Below are 21155 nucleotides of genomic sequence, written 5' to 3' on the forward strand. Positions count from 1 at the left end.
ACGAATTTGCAAAATCTACAATATGTTATGAATTTGTAAATTGTATGATATGTAACAAAATGTAGCTAGGTGGCTAGGTTGCTAAGGTTAGTTAGCTGGCTAACATTAGCTAGACTAGGGGTTAGGGGTTAGGGTTAAGTTTAGAGTTAGGTTAAAGGGTTAAGGTTAGGGGAAGGGTTAGATAAAAGGGTTAAGGTTAGGGTTAGGGGAAGGGTTAGCTAACAGGTTAAGTGGTTGCAAAGTAGCAAAAAATTAGTAAGTAGTTGAAAAGTTGCTAATTAGGTAAAATGCTACAGTTGTCCATGATGATATTCAAATATGCAACCTTTGGGTTGCTAGACGTTCACATTATACGTCCACCCATCCACCCCGACCAACATTAAGTAACCATCTGTCTTATGTAACAATACCAAATGTAACATGTCATACTCATTTGAGTGTCCTGGATTTACTTTTACTATGTTACGTCTCGTCTATAAGGCCATGCTGACATTTACCCTGATGGTCCTGAGTATTTGACCAGCACTCAAACCATTATCCCACACTTGCAAATGGTCCTGGAACCAACAACTGGGCCAAGGTGCTTCTTGATCGTGCACTCACAAATAAGACACACACACATACACACACTTACCTAGCCAGTGTTCTCCAGTGATCTTGCCAAATCCCTCACGGTAGGAGTCCCATCCTCTGAAGAAGTTGACCGAGCCATCTTCCCTGCGCTGAATCACCTGGAGAACACAGACAAAGGCCAGGGGTTAGAGGTCAAGGCTATAGAACAACAGACACAGGTCATACAGGTGTTAGAGCTCAACGTTTGGAGGACGGGGCTGGCCTGGGGTCAGCAGCGATACACTTCCTAACTGCTGTATCTTTCCAGTAGTAAGATGAGTCACAGTGAAAAGTGCACAGATCATGTACAGTTGAAGTCGGAAGTTTACATACACTTAGGTTGGAGTCATTAAAACTCGTTTTTCAACCACTCCACACATTTCTTGTTAACAAACTATAGTTTTGGCAAGTCGGTAAGGACATCTAGTTTGTGCATGACACAAGTAATTTTTCCAACAATTGTTTACAGACAGATTATTTCACTTATAATTCACTGTAACACAATTCCAGTGGGTCAGAAGTTTACATACACTAAGTTGACTGTGCCTTTAAACAGCTTGGAAAATTCCAGAAAATGATGTCATGGCTTTAGAAGCTTCTGATAGGCTAATTGACATCATTTGAGTCAATAGGTTTGCAACTGCACATGGGGGACAAAGATCATACTTTTTGGAGAAATGTCCTCTGGTCTGATGAAACAAAAATAGAACTGTTTGGCCATAATGACCATTGTTATGTTTGGAGGAAAGCCGAAGCACACCATCCCAACCGTGAAGCACAGGGGCGGCAGCATCATGCTGTGGGGGTGCGTTGCTGCAGGAGGGACTGGTGCACTTCACATAATATATGGCATCATGAGGAAGGAAAATGATGGGATATATTGAAGCAACATCTCAAGACAACAGTCAGGAAGTTAAAGATTGGTCGCAAATGGGTCTTCCAAATGGACAATAACCCCAAGCATACTTCCAAATTTGTGGCAAAATGGCTTAAGGACAACAAAGTTAAGGTAATGGAGTGGCCATCACAAAGCCCTGACCTCAATCCTATAGAAGATGTGGGGGCATAACTGAAAAAGTGTGTGCGAGCAAGGAGGCCTACAAACCTGACTCAGTTACACCAGCTCTGTCAGGAGGAATGGGCCAAAATTCACCCAACTTATTGTGGGAAGCTTGTGAAAGGCTACCCGAAACGTTTGACCCAAGTTAAACAATTTAAAGACAATGCTACCAAATACTAATTGAGTGTATGTAAACTTCTGACCCACTGGGAATGTGATGAAAGAAATAAAAGCTTAAATAAATAATTCTCTCTACTATTATTCTGACATTTCACATTCTTAAAATAAAGTGGTGATCCTAACTGACCTAAAACAGGATTAAATGTCAGGAATTGTGAAAAACTGAGTTTAAATGTATTTGGCTAAGGTGTATGTAAACTTCTGACTTCAACTGTATCTAAGTCAAGAACACCATTAAGTTATCTTCTCTCAGTCATACATTCTTCAGCTCTCACCAATGAATAATGCACACACTCTTCCCTCTGAAAAGGCAATTTTTTCAGAAGCTAATAAGAATAATCCATTAAGTCTTGATTAACTTCGAATAAAAACTCTCTGGAATCTGCATACTTAATTAAAAGCTATGAAAGAGAGGACGATTCTCTCTCATAATGCAATAACCCTAAATCTAAGACTGGGTGACTATGAATGAAATTAAATTAATTATATAAAGCGAAGTGATGTGTGAGGAAATAGTGAGGCTTTGTATAAAAGAGACCTTTCAGCATGAAAAACAAAACAAATATATACAATATATTTATATCTAGCAAACACAGGATGTCCTAAGGACGTCCAGTGGACCATAACACAACCTCCTGACGTTCCCGGGACGTCTTAACAACTTATTTTTTTGTGCAGGGGATCGAGTCATCACAAGCAGTGGGTGAACAGAATGGGAAATGTGCTAGCGCTGTGAAAAACTCATCTGAAAGGTACTGTTTGTGTTAAAGTGACACAAGCAATTATTCGATGCAGTTTCTGTTCCACACCAACAACCCACCCACACCCGCCAAAGCCTAGTGGTAGCAGTGGTAGGAAAAAAAAGCCTTATTATTACAGCAAAATAGGAAAAAATGACTTACCAAAACAAACAAACAAAAATGAATTTCTACCGAGAAATCCTAATCAAAATTAACTCAATCCAAAATTAGGATTTTGTGTGAATAAGGCTACGGGCACTACAGCCTACCCAGCTACAGCCTACCCAAACTGACACTTTTGCCATCAGTTTACAGAACCCTGGCAGAAACAGGTGGAAATACCTTGAACCGCTCCCTGGGCAAAAGCATAGCCTCAACAAGCAGGCGTGCAACCAATTGTTTATTTGTTAATTTCGATCCCTATTAGCTTTTTCAAAAGCAGCAGCTACTCTCTGTGGGGTCCACAAGAAACCCAAAACATACACGTAACAAAACACTGATAGACAAGGACAGTCACACAAATGTAAAATACAACAATATACAAACAAACCCGGGGGAAAAAGGCTTGCACGCTTCTCAAGCATGAGCGGGTGTAGTCCTAGAAAAATTGGCTGCGGGGCAAGTCATACTTAATTCAAGAGAATGTGTGAGAGTAGTGTTGCCATATCAACCAAGAGCAATATGCTGAGAGAATGCATACGGATTAAGGACATGTTTCTCATCAACCAGCAATTTACGATTATTGTTCTTCTCTTCATCATCATCATCCTCATCTTCTTCATCAAAATGAGGTTAGTTTGAATGGGCGGAGTAACAGGGGAGCAGAGCAGATGAGGCCAGCATCTTGTCAAAAATGTTGTTTGTTTTGTAGGCTTACAGCCAGTAGCCTAGCCTTCCATATTGTGAGGATATGTGAGAGACAAAAAGTTGTAGTTTTCCAAGCTGTTCATCTATAGGACTGATTTATCTTGTGTTATTTACTGGGTTCTCTTCCCATGTGGTTTGTTTCTGCCCTTTATAGATGTAATTTTGCTATGGTCTGGTGTTAGTGGGCTGACCGTGACTGTGACACACACACACACACACACACACACACACACACACACACACACACACACACACACACACACACACACCATGGATGTAATGTTTGAAACACACACTGACTGAGTGCTACCTCTCAGACCCTATATAGAGGGATAGACTACATACAGTAGCTGTACTGGGCTGGACTACACAGGCAGTGTTCTGGGAAAACGATTTTTGTGATTTAAGAGCAGATGATGTGTCACCGATCCATTCATATTTGTTTGTTTGAATTCAATGTGTGTTTACTATGACCATGCTGGCAATTTAGACACTCAAACTCAAGGTCAAGGAAAATATTTTCTGCTAAAATCGCTAGTAGTCATATTGTCAGGATTGTTTACTTTTCATGGGGCCTTTCTCCCTCTGTTAGTAGGAGAGGTGGTAAAGGCCTTTGGGTCCAGACAGAGACAATCAAACACAACAACAGGAGACGCAACACAGTAGTTCCAAACCCATCTCAGTAAATTATCCTTTGTGTCATAACTACCTCTCTCTTCCATTCTCCTCATTCCTCCCTCACTCCCTCTCTAAAATGGAGGAGAAAAGTTGAGTGGAGGCCCTGAATGATGATAGGTATTAGAATACGATGGAGAGAGGCTTTTGTTTTCACATACTCTTGCTCTCTCTCGCTCGCTCTCTCTCTCTCTCTCTCTCCCTCCCCCTCCTTCTCTCTTCCCTCCCCTCTCTCTCTCTCCTTTTTTGCCTCTTCTCACTCTACCTATCTCTTTGTCTACCCCTCTCTCTCTCTCCCTCTCTCCTCTTGCATTCTCCCTCTTTCTCCATCTGCCTCTCTCTCTCCTTTTTTGCCTCATTCTCTCTCTCTCTCTGAATGTCACTACCGTTAGCTCTAACCCAGAGGCAGCAGGGTAGCAACAAGGTTTAAAATGCAACAAGGAGACCATGAATCTTATCTTGTAAATCAAACACCAATCACATCCAGCCAAAAGAAAGAAACCACCCTCCATTCGTTTCCCCATAGCAGCTTAAACGACATGGCTGAGTTCTGTCAGAGAGATTTTTGCTCTTTTACACACTTTCTCTAGCTGATAATAAGTAAATTATTTACATTTTAGTAATTTAGCAGACGCTCTTATTCAGAGCGACTTACAGTTAGTGAGTGCATACATTTTCATACTGGCCCCCCGTGGGAAACGAACCCACAACCCTGGCGTTGCAAGCGTCAAGATCTACCAACTGAGCTACAGGGGACTATCTCATTCCTTTGGCAGTTCTCTTTTGGAGGTATGTCTTACACCTGTTATCTTGTTTCAGAAAGAGCCAAACAGTAAGGCTGGAAGCACCTGATAGATATAGATGTGCACTTCGCGATGTAAGGAGGTAGAAATAGGGAATATCTAGAAGATTGTGAGAACAGAGGATGAGTTCCAAAGAGCTATCATTCTCACTCACTCCATTCACATTCCAATCATCTAATCTTGGTAAAGAATAGGGTTGTACAATTCCAGTAACTTTCCCCAAATTCCCAGGTATTCCATACATCCTGATTCCCGAAATCCGGAATCCTCTAACCCCGATTTCTGGAAAACCTGGGAATTTCGGGAAAGTTTTGCAACCCTAGTAAAGAATGTTAATTTGTTTTATCCTTGGGAAAATCAATGCATTGGGTTAATAATATAATATACCTTGGTTATGTCACGCCCTGGCTCTGGGGACACTTGTATGTTGAGCCAGGGTGTGAGTTTCCTTTGGGTATTCTAGTTGTTGAATTTCTATTTTGGCCAGAGTGGTTCTCAATCAGAGGCAACGAGTGTCAGCTGTTGCTGGTTGTCTCTGATTGGGAACAACATTTAGACAGGCTGTTTTCCCACAGTGGTGGTGGGATCTTGTTCCTTTTGGTTTGTACCGTAGGACTGCACATATCGTTTGTTGTTTTGTTCGTGGTATCATTCTATTAAATAAAGCATGTTCACCTTCAACGCTGCGCCTTGGTCCTCTGTTCCCGACGATCGTGACAGAAGATCCCACCAAGACTGGACCAAGCAGCGTGTCCAGGAGCCATCGCCAGGGAGATCTCTAGCGGATCTCCTTCGCCTCCTCGACTGGGTCAAGCCGTGTGAGGAAGAGAGGGGCTTGACTTGGAAGCAGAAGGGCGAGAGGCTGGCGAAAAATATGGAGACCGGGTCCACAGGTAGGAGAGAGGCCCAGAATTTTTTTAGGGGGGGGCTCACGCCGTGGACGATGGGGCAGCAGGAGACCGCGATAGAGTGGCCCAGTGGGTTGGCAGAGGAGGCCGCCAGGTTACGGGGCCACTGGTCAAAGAGGGGAAGGAAGGTGTAGAGGCACGGCGAGAGGTACTGGGGTGTGTTACCAGTCCGGTCCGGCCCGTTCCAGATCCCTGCGTAGGGCCAGTGGTGTGTGTCCCCAGTACGGTCCAGTCTGTCCCTGCTCCCCGCACCAAGCCTGGGGTGCGCGTCGCCAGTCCAGTCCGGTCCATTCCTGCTCTCCGCACCAAGCCAGTGGTGCGCTTCGTCAGCCCGGTCCGGCCCGCTCCTGCTCCCCGCACCAGGCCAATGGTGCGCGTCGCCAGCCCGGTCCGGCCCGCTCCTGCTCCCCGCACCAAGCCAATGGTGCGCGTCGCCAGCCCGGTCCGCACCTGCTCCCCGCACCAAGCCAATGGTGCGCGTCGCCAGCCCGGTCCGGCCCGCTCCTGCTCCCCGCACCAAGCCAATGGTGCGCGTCGCCAGCCCGGTCCGGCCCGCTCCTGCTCCCCACACCAAGCCAGTGGTGTGCGTCGTCAGTCCGGCACGGCCCGTGCCTGTTCCCCACACCAAGCCAGTGGTGTGCGTCGTTAGTCCGGCACGGCCCGTGCCTGTTCCACTGGTGCCTGGTCCGGCACCGGTCAGCTGCTTCACGCCGGAGCTAGAGCAATCCGCTCCACCAGTGTGCAGTCCAGCTCCGGCCAGCGGGGCCAGACCGGACCAGGGGTACTTTGGGGGGTTGGAGAGGGAGTGGGGATCAGGCCCGGAGCCGGATCCGCCGCCAAGGTGGAGTGCCCACCCGGTCCCTCCCCTGTGGTGTTTGGTTGGCGCGGCCGGAGTCCGCGCCTTTAGGGGGGGGTACTGTCACGCCCTGGCTCTGGGGACACTTGTATGTTGAGCCAGGGTGTGAGTTTCCTTTGGGTATTCTAGTTGTTGAATTTCTATGTTGGCCAGAGTGGTTCTCAATCAGAGGCAACGAGTGTCAGCTGTTGCTGGTTGTCTCTGATTGGGAACCACATTTAGACAGGCTGTTTTCCCACAGTGGTTGTGGGATCTTGTTCCAGTATAGGTTTGTGTTAGAACCGAGGACGTCACGTTATCGTTTGTTGTTTTTGTTCGTGTGTTCATTCTAATAAAAGTATGTTTGCCTTCAACGCTGCGCCTTGGTTCTCTGTATCCGACAATCGTGACAGGTTAGACATTTTGTTAGCACTACTTGTCTTGTATGTTCTGTAACAAAACTCCCTAGTCTGTCAACTCAATTCTACTTATTAATCACCTTGGTCACTTAGCCTATACAGGTCCTTGGTGCCTGGTCTGAACCAGCTTTAGCCACTTTGCTAGTTGCAGTTTTTCCACCAGCCAGATTAGCGATTAGCTTGGCTAGCGCCTCCACAGATTAGGGTTAACACCACTTGGGGTGGTTGTGGCCTGCCCGATTTCCTGCCTGAACACATGCACACATACACACACAAACAGACACACACACTGCTTGGGTCTCCTGCTCAGTAAATCGGCCTATCCTCCTCACTCAGGTTTAATTGCCTATTGACCCTGGTGGCGGTGTGTGTGATCCCCAGAGCCCCTCACAGACACTGATCATTTCTCCTCACACACCATTACTGTCTCTGGCTGGATGGTGGCTTAGGAGGTGGTGGAGGGTTCGAAGGGGGCAGAGGAAGTGTGTGTATGATTGTGTGTGTCTGTGTGCAAGCGTGTGTGTGTGTGTGTGTGCTTTTCATGCAAGCGTGTATCCAAGAGTGTGTGTTTGTTGGGGAAACTGGACTCGTTCCACTTCAGGCCAAGGTAATTTCAATGAAATTATGTTGAACCAACATCGAATGGACGTTGAATTGAAGTCTGTGCCCAGTGGGACAGCTTTCACATAGCCGACGGCAGCCATTTTAAACTAAAAGGTGGAATGAGGACTAAGTGTTCCAAACTCTCTACAGAGCAGAGCTGTCCTCAAAGACAGCAGTCATAACAACAACACAATGACAAAAATATGTTTTATTTTTTATACTCAGACATAGGAGAGAGGAGGAAGTAATGACCGAGGGGCTGTTTCTTTCTTTCTTTCTTTTTTTTTTTTTGTTGCTTTGCGTGTTCTGACTTGATCCAGTTTCCCGGTCATACGTTTTTGGAGATTCATTATTTATTTGTAGCTCTATTAAATGCTTGACAAAGCCAAACATCCCGGCTCTCAAAGGTAAACGCCTGCAGAAATATAACACTATCGTTATCAATTCTCAACAATGGTCACCAGAGATTATTTTTTTCTCGGACAGTGTGTATTGTGAACAAAACAGGCCACAAGGAAATTAGAAGGTTAGTTAACTATGCCACTAGCTCACAATACAGGTAAATGCCATCAGAATTTATTCACAATAGACCTGAAATGAGAGAATCTGTAGCCTGTCAAATGCACTGCACTGGATTATATGGCATAATTTAGCTTAATACAAAAGGAGGCCTTTCAGATAAGCAAACAATACCTGCGTCAATAGGCCTAATCTATGATATTAATACAGCTCTCTCTGTGTAATTATCTCTCTCTTGCTCTACCTCTCTCTTTCTTTATTTCTCTCTTTCTCTCCCTTTCTCTCCTATTTCTCCCTCCTGTCTCTCGCTCCCTCTTCGCCCTCTCTCCTTCGTCTCTCTCCCTCGCGCTCTCTCACTCACTCTCAGAATCACAGGGAGAAGTTCACTCATAATGTCATATTTGATACTGATTGATCCTGATTTTTTGCTAAGTGGGGATTTGTTGTCTTGAGCCCTTTATCGTCTAATTAAGTTAGGCCTGGCATTTTCAACCAAAGTGACACCATTCAGGGTGGAAATGTCAACCAAAACTGGCAGCAGCGTCATTAGATGACAAACTCCCAATTAAGCCTGAGAAACAAAAGATGGGAATGTAAATAAACTATCACACCTTGACCAAACCGGCCACACGTGTGCGTCTGCGTGTGCCATCGTGTGCATGTTGATTTTGTCTATCCCCACCAGACACGATCAAAACCAACTGTGAACCAACTATATTAATTTGGGCACAGGTCGAAACACACAAGAAGCATTCATGGACATGTATCTAGCTTGTTGTTGCTAGCTAATTTGTCCTGGGAGATAAACATTAGGTTGTTATTTTACCTGAAATGCATATGGTTATTTTTTAGCTGGATCTATGTTGAATTTGGACAAAATCATGTGTTTCCCTACTCCGACAATGAATCCACAGATAAATCTCCTTGTTCATCCTTCAATCACCAACGTGGGTAAGTACGCTTGTGAAATGAGTACATGGGAGATGCGGGACTGAGCGCGTCAGGCGTGTCTATGCGTCTCGGTTTCATTAAAAGTGCATCAACGATGTCGTTCCCACGGTGACCGTACGTACATACCCGAACCAAAAACCATGGCAACATCCGCACTGAGCTAAAGGCTAGAGCTGCTGCATTCAAGGAGCAGTACACTAATCCAGACATTTAGAAGAAATACTGCTACAACCTCCGACGAGCCATCAAACAGGCAAAGCATCAATACAGGACTAAGATTGAATCATTTTACGCCAGCTTTGATGCTCGACGGATGTGGCAGGGCTTGCAAACTATCCCCGATTATAAAAGGGCCGCGAGCTGCCCAGTGACGCAAGTTAAATGCCTTCCATGCTCGCTTCGAAGCAAGCAACACTGAACCATGCATGAGAGAACCAGCTGTTCCGGATGAATGTGTGATCTCGCTCCCCGTTGCTGACGTGAGTAAGACCTTTAAACAGGTTAACATTCACAATGCCGCAGGCCAGACGGAATACCAGGACGCGTACTTAGAACATGCGTTGACCAGCAGGCAAGTGTCTTCACTGACATTCTCAACCTATCCCCAACCCGGTCTGTAATAACAACTTGTTTAATGCAGACCACAATAGTCCCCGTGCACCAGAACACCAAGGTAACCTGCCTAAATGACTATCGCCCCTTAGCACTCACATCTATAGCCATGAAATGCTATGAAATGCTTTGAAAGGCTGGTCATGTCTCACATCAACACCATCATCCTAGACACCCTGAACCCACTCCAATTCATATACCGCCCCAACAGATCCACATATGACGCAATCTCTATTGCACTCCACAATGCCCTCACCCACCTGGACAAAATGGATACCTATGTAAGAATGCTGTTCATTGACTACAGCTCAGCATTCAACACCATAGTCACCTCCAAGCTCATCACCAAGCTCAGGACCCTGGGACTGAACACCTCCCTCTGCAACTGGATCCTGGACTTCCTGGTGGGCCGCCCCCAGGCGGTGAGGGTAAGCAACAACACATCCGCCACGCTAACAATCCACAGGGGGGCTCTTAAGGGGTGTGTGCTCATCCACATTGATGGGGCTGTAATGGAGTGGGTCGACAGCTTCAACTTCCTCGGTGTCCACATCACTAAGGAATTAGCATGGTCCTCACACACCAACACAGTTGTAAAGAGGGCACGACAGCATCTCTTCCCCGTCAGGAGGCTGAAAAGATTTGGCATGGGCCCTCAGATCCTCAAAAAGTTATACAGCTGCACCATTGAGAGCATCTTGACTGGCTGCATCACAAATTGATACGGCAACTGCAAGGCACCCGACCGCAAATCGCTACAGAGGGTGGTGAGTACGGCCCAGTACATCACTGTAGCTCTGTGCCATCCATGACCTCTATACCAGGCGGTGTCAGAGGAAGGCCCGAAAAATGTTCAAAGACTCCAGCCACCCAAGCCATAGTTCTCCCTGCTACCGCACGGCAAGCGGTATCAGTGCTCCAAGTCTGGAACCAAAAGGAACCTGAACAGCTTTTACCCCCAAGCCGTAAGACTGCTAAACAAGACTGCAAAATAGCTAATCCAATGGCTACCCGGACTACCTGCATTAACCCTTTTTTGCACTAAATCTCTTGCACTGACTCTATGCACACACACTAGACTCTACCAACACACTCACACATACAATACTTACACTGACACCCCAACACACACACATACACTTTTTTGCACTAACTCTCCTGCACTGACTCAATGCACACACATTAGACATACTCAGGGTTTTTATCTGGATCAAAAAGGGGCGTAGGTGGTGGGTGTGGCAGCAGGTGTGGCAGGGGGCGTGGCAATGAGCGTGGTCGGTCCATTCCTGCGGCTGAATTTTAGAGAAAGTTTTAGAGGCCCACATTTTGGCAGTGTAGATAAACATTTTGTCATGGAGATGAGATAATTTTTTTCAGTTTTAGAGCAAATTTCTGCAATTCTACATATTCTGCCATGGAGCTGAGAGAAGATTCTGCAGTTTAAACCTTTTACAGCAGTGGGCTAAATCAGGGTCACACAGAGTGTTTCTTGGTAGTCTTCAACAATTCTACTTCTAAACAAAAGTATACTCCTCACACACATGGTTATGGGCTTAAAAAACGAAGACACCTGTACCATGTCAGATATAGTAGTTGAAATGTATTACATTTTGAGATTGCATCCCAATAGTACAATTTATATACATCACAGAAGACTGAAATATTAAAAAAAAAACGTTTGAAATAGAAACACTAGATTTTCAGCTGGTTTTTTTAAGTAATGTTTATTCATTATGAAATTATAAAAAATATGAATAACATTCCACCCATGAGGCCACTAGAGGGCTAATGCTGTGATCGTTTGCACAAACATAATCCCAAAATCAATACTGCTAAATTCATAATGTTTTGAATTTTCTATTCTCCCTGATTGTCTAGCATTTATTAGGTCCATCTCGAAAATGTATAGTAAAACATATATACAGTGGGGGAAAAAAGTATTTAGTCAGCCACCAATTGTGCATGTTCTTCCACTTAAAAAGATGAGAGAGGCCTGTCATTTTCATCATAGGTACACGTCAACTATGACAGACAAATTGAGAAAAAAAAATCCAGAAAATCACATTGTAGGACTTTTTAATGAATTAATTTGCAAATTATGGTGGAAAATAAGTATTTGGTCACCTACAAACAAGCAAGATTTCTGGCTCTCACAGACCTGTAACTTCTTCTTTAAGAGGCTCCTCTGTCCTCCACTCGTTACCTGTATTAATGGCACCTGTTTGAACTTGTTATCAGTATAAAAGACACCTGTCCACAACCTCAAACAGTCACACTCCAAACTCCACTATGGTCAAGACCAAAGAGCTGTCAAAGGACACCAGAAACAAAATTGTAGACCTGCACCAGGCTGGGAAGACTGCATCTGCAATAGGTAAGCAGCTTGGTTTGAAGAAATCAACTGTGGGAGCAATTATTAGGAAATGGAAGACATACAAGACCACTGATAATCTCCCTCGATCTGGGGCTCCACGCAAGATCTCACCCCGTGGGGTCAAAATGATCACAAGAACGGTGAGCAAAAATCCCAGAACCACACGGGGGGACCTAGTGAATGACCTGCAGAGAGCTGGGACCAAAGTAACAAAGCCTACCATCAGTAACACACTACTCCGCCAGGGACTCAAATCCTGCATTGCCAGACGTGTCCCCCTGCTTAAGCCAGTACATGTCCAGGCCCGTCTGAAGTTTGCTAGAGTGCATTTGGATGATCCAGAAGAGGATTGGGAGAATGTCATATGGTCAGATGAAACCAAAATATAACTTTTTGGTAAAAACTCAACTCATCGTGTTTGGAGGACAAAGAATGCTGAGTTGCATCCAAAGAACACCATACCTACTGTGAAGCATGGGGGTGGAAACTTCATGCTTTGGGGCTGTTTTTCTGCCAAGGGACCAGGACGACTGATCCGTGTAAAGGAAAGAATGAATGGGGCCATGTATCGTGAGATTTTGAGTGAAAACCTCCTTCCATCAGCAAGGGCATTGAAGATGAAACGTGGCTGGGTCTTTTAGCATGACAATGATCCCAAACACACCTCCCGGGCAACGAAGGAGTGGCTTCGTAAGAAGCATTTCAAGGTCCTGGAGTGGCCTAGCCAGTCTCCAGATCTCAACCCCATAGAAAATCTTTGGAGGGAGTTGAAAGTCCGTGTTGCCCAGCGACAGCCCCAAAACATCACTGCTCTAGAGGAGATCTGCATGGAGGAATGGGCCAAAATACCAGCAACAGTGTGTGAAAACCTTGTGAAGACTTACAGAAAACGTTTGACCTGTGTCATTGCCAACAAGGGGTATATAACAAAGTATTGAGAAACTTTTGTTATTGACCAAATACTTATTTTCCACCATAATTTGCAAATAAATTCATAAAAAATCCTACAATGTGATTTTCTGGAAAAAAAATTATCATGTTGTCTGTCATAGTTGACATGTACCTATGATGAAAATTACAGGCCTCTCTCATCTTTTTAAGTGGGAGAACTTGCACAATTGGTGGCTGACTAAATACTTTTTTTCCCCACTGTATACAAAAAAATATGGATATATTTTTATTTTACACTGTTTGGTCTTAAGCGACCCGAAAATATGCTTAGGCGGCCCGTCCAAGGATTTCAGTGGCAGAAAATTCCCTGATACTTACACTGACACCCCAACACACACATACACACACACACGCACACATACAAACACACACACACACACACGCACATAACAAGTGCACACATGCATACTGGCGCCACACACACACACTCACACACTCACACTGACAAACACTTTCACACTCACCACATAATCTGCTGCTACTGTCTATTATCTATCCTGTTGCCTAGGCACTTTACCCCTATTATATGTACAGTACATAGCTACCTCAATGACCTCTTCCCCCTGCACATCGACTCTGTACTGTATATAGCCATGTTATTTTGACTCGTTCTTGTAATTCATTATTCACTGTGTATTTATTCCTCGTCACCATTTATATTATATTTTGTAGCTTTATCTATAACTCTGCATTGCTGGAAAAGGACCAGTGAGTAAGCATTTCACACGTTGTTGACGAAGCATGTGACAAATACAATTGTATTTTATTTTATTTTCAAACAGAACAGTTCTATTTTAGCGCTTGGCTCCGCAGTTTGGATAAAATGATTGAATAACATGATTGTGTACATTTATTTTGCAACGCTCAGGCACACAACGTGGCCGGTCTAGTCAGGGTGTTAGGAGGGTTTCACTTTTATCCACTATTCAACAAATAATATGTAGCTCCCTAATGAAATCCATATTGAGTCTAACTTTGTTGTTTCCACGAGAGACACCCAGTTGATTGACAGCTCATTGATGATGTTTATACTTCAACTTTTCCTCTCCAAACTCACCCATACTTATGCAGTATGTGTTTTATGAAGCCTATAAAATACGCTATGTGTCATTATCTGCATCCCAAATGGCAACTTATTTCCTATGTTATGGACTACATAGGGAATAGGGTGCCATTTTGGACACACATTGACAAGCTCTTCCCATGGTTATTGATCAGGGTTGTGATCTGTTATGACAGATTGTCAATGGATGAATTGCCTTTACACTACATTGTGCCTTTTGCATTGCCTGTCTGTCTCTCTATACTACAGAGTACTGTATGTAGTGAGCTGTCTTCAAATAGCATGGGAGAGAAGGGCACGCCATTCTGAACACAAACACAGTAAATAGAAAACCTTCTTCACACTATTGTGCTAACCCCAAACAAACTATGCTGGCATATTTTATTTTCACACATTGTCATTTTTCAGCAATTTTGGTGGATGCCTAACCAGGCCAGCTCAGTACAGCTTGGTTTCGCTCGTCTCGGTTTGACTCAGTAGTGTGAAAAGCCATAAACTGTAGAATGTTTCACAATGGCACCCTATTCCCTACATTGTGCACTACTTTTGACCAGAGCCCTATTTGCCCTAAATACGGAATAGGGTGCCATTTGGGATGCAAACAGAGGCACACTGTACACACACTGTCCACTGTCCTCTTCAATCCTGTAGAGTGTTCTGTCGACCTTCCCAACACCTGCTAAAGGGGATCTTCTATTGTCCTAATCAACCAAAACTGCTAGTAATCTCTGCATTAAGTGAAGGCTACTTAACACGCTGAGATAAGCCTTTCAGCAGGCTAGCTTTCCGTCTGTCTGTCTTTGTCTGTCCACGACCACACAGAGAGCGAGAGAGAGAGAGGGAGAGAGAGAGAGAGAGAGAGAGAGAGAGAGAGAGAGAGAGAGAGAGAGAGAGAGAGAGAGAGAGAATGAGAAAGAGAGAGACAGAGAGAGTGATAGAGAGGGATAGAGAGAGAGAGAGAGAGAGAGAGAGAGAGAACGAGAGAGAGAGAGAGAGAGAGAGAGAGAGAGGGACAAAGCGAGAGAGAGAGATCTGTGCCAATTCTCTACTCTTCTTCCTGAAGTGTGCAATCTGCCCAATCCCTCTCTCCCCTCCTCCCAACGCCCTCCTTCTCTCCCCTACCTCCTTCCTCCATCCCTCTCTCCCCTACATCCCTCTCTCCTCTCCACCCCCCAGCCCTAAGGCCCCCCGTTTCTCTGGACAGGCCAGTGGTAGAGAGGAAGTTTGCATGTTTGATGTTTAATCTACATATGAAGAAATGAAACCCTAAAATGAAACCCTTCTAAATGAAACCCAAAAGGGTTCTACCTGGAAACAAAAATGGCTATTCTATGGGGAAAGCCAAAGAACACTTTTGGAACCCTTTTTTCTATGAGTGTACTCTATCACCATCACCACTGATGAGTGTATGGGCCTGCTTATAGAACACAGAGGGGAAGGAGAGGGCCTGCTTATAGAACACAGAGGGGAAGGAGAGGGCCTGCTTATAGAACACAGAGGGGAAGGAGAGGGCCTGCATATAGAACACAGAGGGGAAGGAGAGGGCCTGCTTATAGAACACAGAGGGGAAGGAGAGGGCCTGCTTATAGAACACAGAGGGGAAGGAGAGGGCCTGCTTATAGAACACAGAGGGGAAGGAGAGGGCCTGCTTATAGAACACAGAGGGAAAGGAGAGGGCCTGCTTATAGAACACAGAGGGGACGAAGAGGGCCTGCATACATAACACAGAGGGGAAGGAGAGGGCCTGATTATAGAACACAGAGGGGAAGGAGAGGGCCTGCTTACAGAACACAGAGGGGAAGGAGAGGGCCTGCTTATAGAACACAGAGGGGAAGAAGAGGGCCTGCTTACATAACACAGAGGGGAAGGAGAGGGCCTGCTTATAGAACACAGAGGGGAAGGAGAGGGCCTGCTTATAGAACACAGAGGGGAAGTAGAGGGCCTGCTTATAGAACACAGAGGGGAAGGAGAGGGCCTGCTTACAGAACACAGAGGGGAAGGAGAGGGCCTGCATATAGAACACTGAGGGGAAGGAGAGGGCCTTTATACAGAACACAGAGGGGAAGGAGAGGGCCTGCATATAGAACACAGAGGGGAAGAAGAGGGCCTGCTTATAGAACACCGAGGGGAAGGAGAGGGCCTGCATATAAAACACATAGGGGAAGGAGAGGGCCTGCATATAGAACACAGAGGGAAGGAGAGGGCATGCATATAGAACACAGAGGGGAAGGAAAGGGCCTGCTTATAGAACACAGAGGGTAAGGAGAGGGCCTGTATATAGAACACAGAAGGGAAGGAGAGGGCCTGCATATAGAACACAGAGGGGAAGGAGAGGGCCTGCTTACAGAACACAGGGGGAAGGAGAGGGCCTGCATACAGAACACAGAGGGGAAGGAGAAGGCCTGCTTATTGAACACAGAGGAGAAGGAGAGGGCCTGCATATAGAACACAGAGGGGAAGGAGAGGGCCTGCATATAGAACACAGAGGGGAAGGAGAGGGCCTGCATATAGAACACAGAGGGGAAGGAGAGGGCCTGCATATAGAACACAGAGGGGAAGGAGAGGGCCTGCATATAGAACACAGAAGAGAAGGAGAGGGCCTGCATATAGAACACAGAGGGGATGGAGAGGTCATGCTTATACATCACAGACGGGAAGGAGAGGGCCTGCATATAGAACACAGAGGGGAAGGAGAGGGCCTGCATATAGAACACAGAGGGGAAGGAGAGGGCCTGCATATAGAACACAGAAGAGAAGGAGAGGGCCTGCTTATAGAACACAGAGGGGAAGGAGAGGGCCTGCTTTTAGAACACAGAGGGGAAGGAGAAGGCCTGCTTATAGAACACAGAGGGGAAGGAGAGGGCCTGCATATAGAACACATAGGGGAAGGAGAGGGCCTGCATATAGAACACAGAGGGGAAGGAGAGGGCCTGCATATAGAACACAGAGGGGAAGGAGAGGGCCTGCTTTTAGAACACAGAGGGGAAGGAGAAGGCCTGCTTATAAAACACAGAGGGGAAGGAGAGGGCCTGCATATAGAACACAGAGGGGAAGGAGAGGGCCTGCATATAGAACACAGAGGGGAAGGAGAGGGCCTGCATATAGAACACAGAGGGGAAGGAGAGGGCCTGCATATAGAACACAGAAGAGAAGGAGAGGGCCTGCATATAGAACACAGAGGGGATGGAGAGGTCATGCTTATACATCACAGACGGGAAGGAGAGGGCCTGCATATAGAACACAGAGGGGAAGGAGAGGGCCTGCATATAGAACACAGAGGGGAAGGAGAGGGCCTGCATATAGAACACAGAAGAGAAGGAGAGGGCCTGCTTATAGAACACAGAGGGGAAGGAGAGGGCCTGCTTTTAGAACACAGAGGGGAAGGAGAAGGCCTGCTTATAGAACACAGAGGGGAAGGAGAGGGCCTGCATATAGAACACATAGGGGAAGGAGAGGGCCTGCATATAGAACACAGAGGGGAAGGAGAGGGCATGCATATAGAACACAGAGGGGAAGGATAGGGCCTGCATATAGAACACAGAGGGGAAGGAGAGGGCCTGCATATAGAACACAGAGGGGAAGGAGAGGGCCTGCATATAGAACACAGAGGGGAAGGAGAGGGCCTGCTTTTAGAACACAGAGGGGAAGGAGAAGGCCTGCTTATAGAACACAGAGGGGAAGGAGAGGGCCTGCATATAGAACACATAGGGGAAGGAGAGGGCCTGCATATAGAACACAGAGGGGAAGGAGAGGGCATGCATATAGAACACAGAGGGGAAGGATAGGGCCTGCATATAGAACACAGAGGGGAAGGAGAGGGCCTGCATATAGAACACAGAGGGGAAGGAGAGGGCCTGCATATAGAACACAGAGGGGAAGGAGAGGGCCTGCTTACAGAACACAGGGGGAAGGAGAGGGCCTGCATACAGAACACATAGGGGAAGAAGAGAGCCTGCATATAGACACAGAGGGGAAGGAGAGGGCATGCCTATAGAACACAGAGGGGAAGGAGAGGGCCTGCATATAGAACACAGAGGGGAAGGAGCGGGCCTGCTTACAGAACACAGAGGGGAAGGAGAGGGCCTGCACATAGAACACGGAAGGGACGGAGAGGGCCTGCATATAGAACACAGAGGGAAAGGAGAGGGCCTGCAAAAGGAGGTATAAGGAGGAGTGGTATGAAGGGAGAGAACTGCAGCCATGTTGTTGATATAAGCCCTGTTTCTGACCTCCTATGTCAGGGGCTATAGAACAGACATGTAGGACACTGTGTAGGTGCTGCAGTGGTGATGCTAGCTAGCCCCACAGCAAAAGAATGTACAGGTGGGGTTGTGGTGATGCTAGCTATTCCCACAGCGGCAGACCAATAGATAATGGTGGTTATTTCACAAAGGTCACGTCAGCCAGTACCTGTGATAACACTAGGCACACAGAGGACAGTTTTTCTCTCACACCCTGGCTCCAAGCTTATCTGGCCTACTTCCTCATGCCTAGGGAGACTCTACCCTGATATTTACACACACACATACACACACACACACACACACACACACACATGGCTGTCATAAGGGATAAGCTGATAACCTCCGTCTGACCTCCCATTACATTTTCTAATCTTGTCTTAAAATTTGATTCACTATCTTTCCTCCTCTGTCTGTTTCTCATTCTGTCTGTTTCTCATTCTGTCTGTTTCTCATTCTGTCTCTACTGCCAAGTTGCTGTTCCTCCTCCGTCTACCTGTCTACCCACCAGGCACCTCAGAGTGTGAGAGAACAGGAATATAATCAGGTAGGAATGATGCAAAACACCTCTAGGCCTCTGTGCCTCTGTGCTAGACATGGCTATCATTCTGTGTATACAGGACTGCTGCAAGGTGCAACACAAGTTACACAAGCACCCAAACAAATACTAATCATATGAGGTAAACATATTTAGGATGAAAATAAACTGCACATTACATCAGTACAGTTGTGAACAACCATTTTGTCTAATAATTTAGACTGAAATCTTTACCTTTCATCCCTCCCACACCCACAAACAGATATACATCAGAATCCATCTAGGATGTTATTTTCCTTTATCAAAACCATAAAATATCAGGGTATACATTATTGATGAGAATGCGAGGCAGATAGAGACATTGAAAAGCACACTGAGCATTCAGAATGGTTCCAAATGCACTCTGGATACCAAACGAAGAGCTACAAACTACACACAATCATACATTCAATCTCAAACTTTTACATTTCAGTTCTTAGAAGAATTTAATATTTTAGAGTGATTGCAGTACTTTTGATAAAAGCACAATTTGATAATGCAGCACAACGCAGCACTCTGATAGATCTGCTCCCATCCATTATTAAGACTGCTTTCATTTTTAGTCTCCTCCTTTTAACAAATAAAATAATAATAATAATAATAATAGAACACATCACGCTATTACCTAAACCATTCCGATGGAATAAAACATATTTATTTCCTGAAAAAGGTAGATAGACTGCAAGCTCTATGGAATACTCTGTTTGAGTGAGCGTGTGGGCGTCCACATTGCTTTCAGAAAGTATTCATACCGCTTGGCTTATTCCAAATGTTGTTGTATTACAGACTGAATTCAAAATGGATTAAAAAAGAATAATTTTTCATTCATTTACACACAATACCCTATAATGAGAAAGTGAAAACGATTGTGAAAATATATTTTTTTTAATGTTTTGAATATGAAATACAGAAATATCTCATTTACATACATGCTTTGCTTAATCTTGGCCAGGTCGCAGTTGTAAATGAGAACTTGTTCTCAACTGGCTTACCTGGTTAAATATAGGTGAAATAAATAAATAAATAAATAAAATAAACATAAGTATTCACACCCATGCGTCATTGTTAGAATCACCTTTTGCAGCGATTACTGCTGTGAGTCTTTCTGGGTAAGTCTCTAAGCGCTTTGCACACCTGGATTGTACAATATTTGCACATTATTCTTGTCAAGCTCTGTCAAGTTGGTTGTTGATCATTGCTAGACAGTCATTTTCAAGTCTTGCCATAGAATTTCAGGTCGATTTAAGTCAAAACTGTAACTAGGCCACTCAGCAACATACAATGTCGTCTTGGATTTGCCCCAAACATAACAGTTTGTATTCAGGACATAAAGTTAATTTCTTTGTCACATTTTTTGAACTGTTACCTTAGTGCCTTATTGCAAACATGATGCATGTACAGGCTTACTTCTTTTCACTCTGTCATTTAGGTTAGTATTGTGGAGTAACTACAATGTTGTTGATCCATCCTCAGTTTTCTTTTATCACAGCCATTAAATGCTGTAATTGTTTTAATGTCACCATTTGTCTCAAGGTGAAAACCTTCCTCTCCAGCAACTTGAGTTAGGAAGGAAGCCTGTATCTTTGTACACCACTCAATGTAATTAATAACTTCACCATGCTTAAAGGAATATTCAATGTTATTTTTTTTATTCTTCTTTTTTTTAGGGGGTAGATCAGCTTTAATATTGCAGATAGATTGTAACTTCCATCAATGTAATTGTCTGCATCATTTCCAATCCCCCATATATTTTTTTTTCTTCTCGCGAATATATATATATATATATATATACACAGTGGGGAGAACAAGTATTTGATACACTGCCGATTTTGCAGGTTTTCCTACTTACAAAGCATGTAGAGGTCTGTAATTTTTATCATAGGTACACTTCAACTGTGAGAGACGGAATCTAAAACAAAAACCCAGAAAATCACATTGTATGATTTTTAAGTAATTAATTTGCATTTTATTGCATGACATAAGTATTTGATACATCAGAAAAGCATAACTTAATATTTGGTACATAAACCTTTGTTTGCAATTACAGAGATCATACATTTCCTGTAGGTCTTGACCAGGTTTGCACACACTGCAGCAGGGATTTTGGCCCACTCCTCCATACAGACCTTCTCCAGATCCTTCAGGTTTCGGGGCTGTCGCTGGGC

General features: G+C 44.9%; 1 protein-coding gene across 1 annotated transcript in view; it reads right to left on the reverse strand.

The window, feature by feature from the left end:
* LOC311127504 (fibrinogen C domain-containing protein 1-B-like) overlaps positions 1 to 21155 on the reverse strand; it is a gene marked incomplete at its 3' end in the record, with an annotated part of 349982 nt that overhangs the window by 224432 nt on the left and 104395 nt on the right. Inside the window, exon 6 of the mRNA XM_084159327.1 lies at positions 635 to 731. Coding sequence (XP_084015453.1) covers positions 635 to 731 — 97 coding nt within the window. The remainder of the gene's footprint in view (positions 1 to 634; positions 732 to 21155) is intronic.

Source organism: Coregonus lavaretus, assembly GCF_964263955.1.
Source record: "Coregonus lavaretus genome assembly, chromosome: 4".
In the NCBI taxonomy this organism is placed as follows: domain Eukaryota; kingdom Metazoa; phylum Chordata; class Actinopteri; order Salmoniformes; family Salmonidae; genus Coregonus; species Coregonus lavaretus.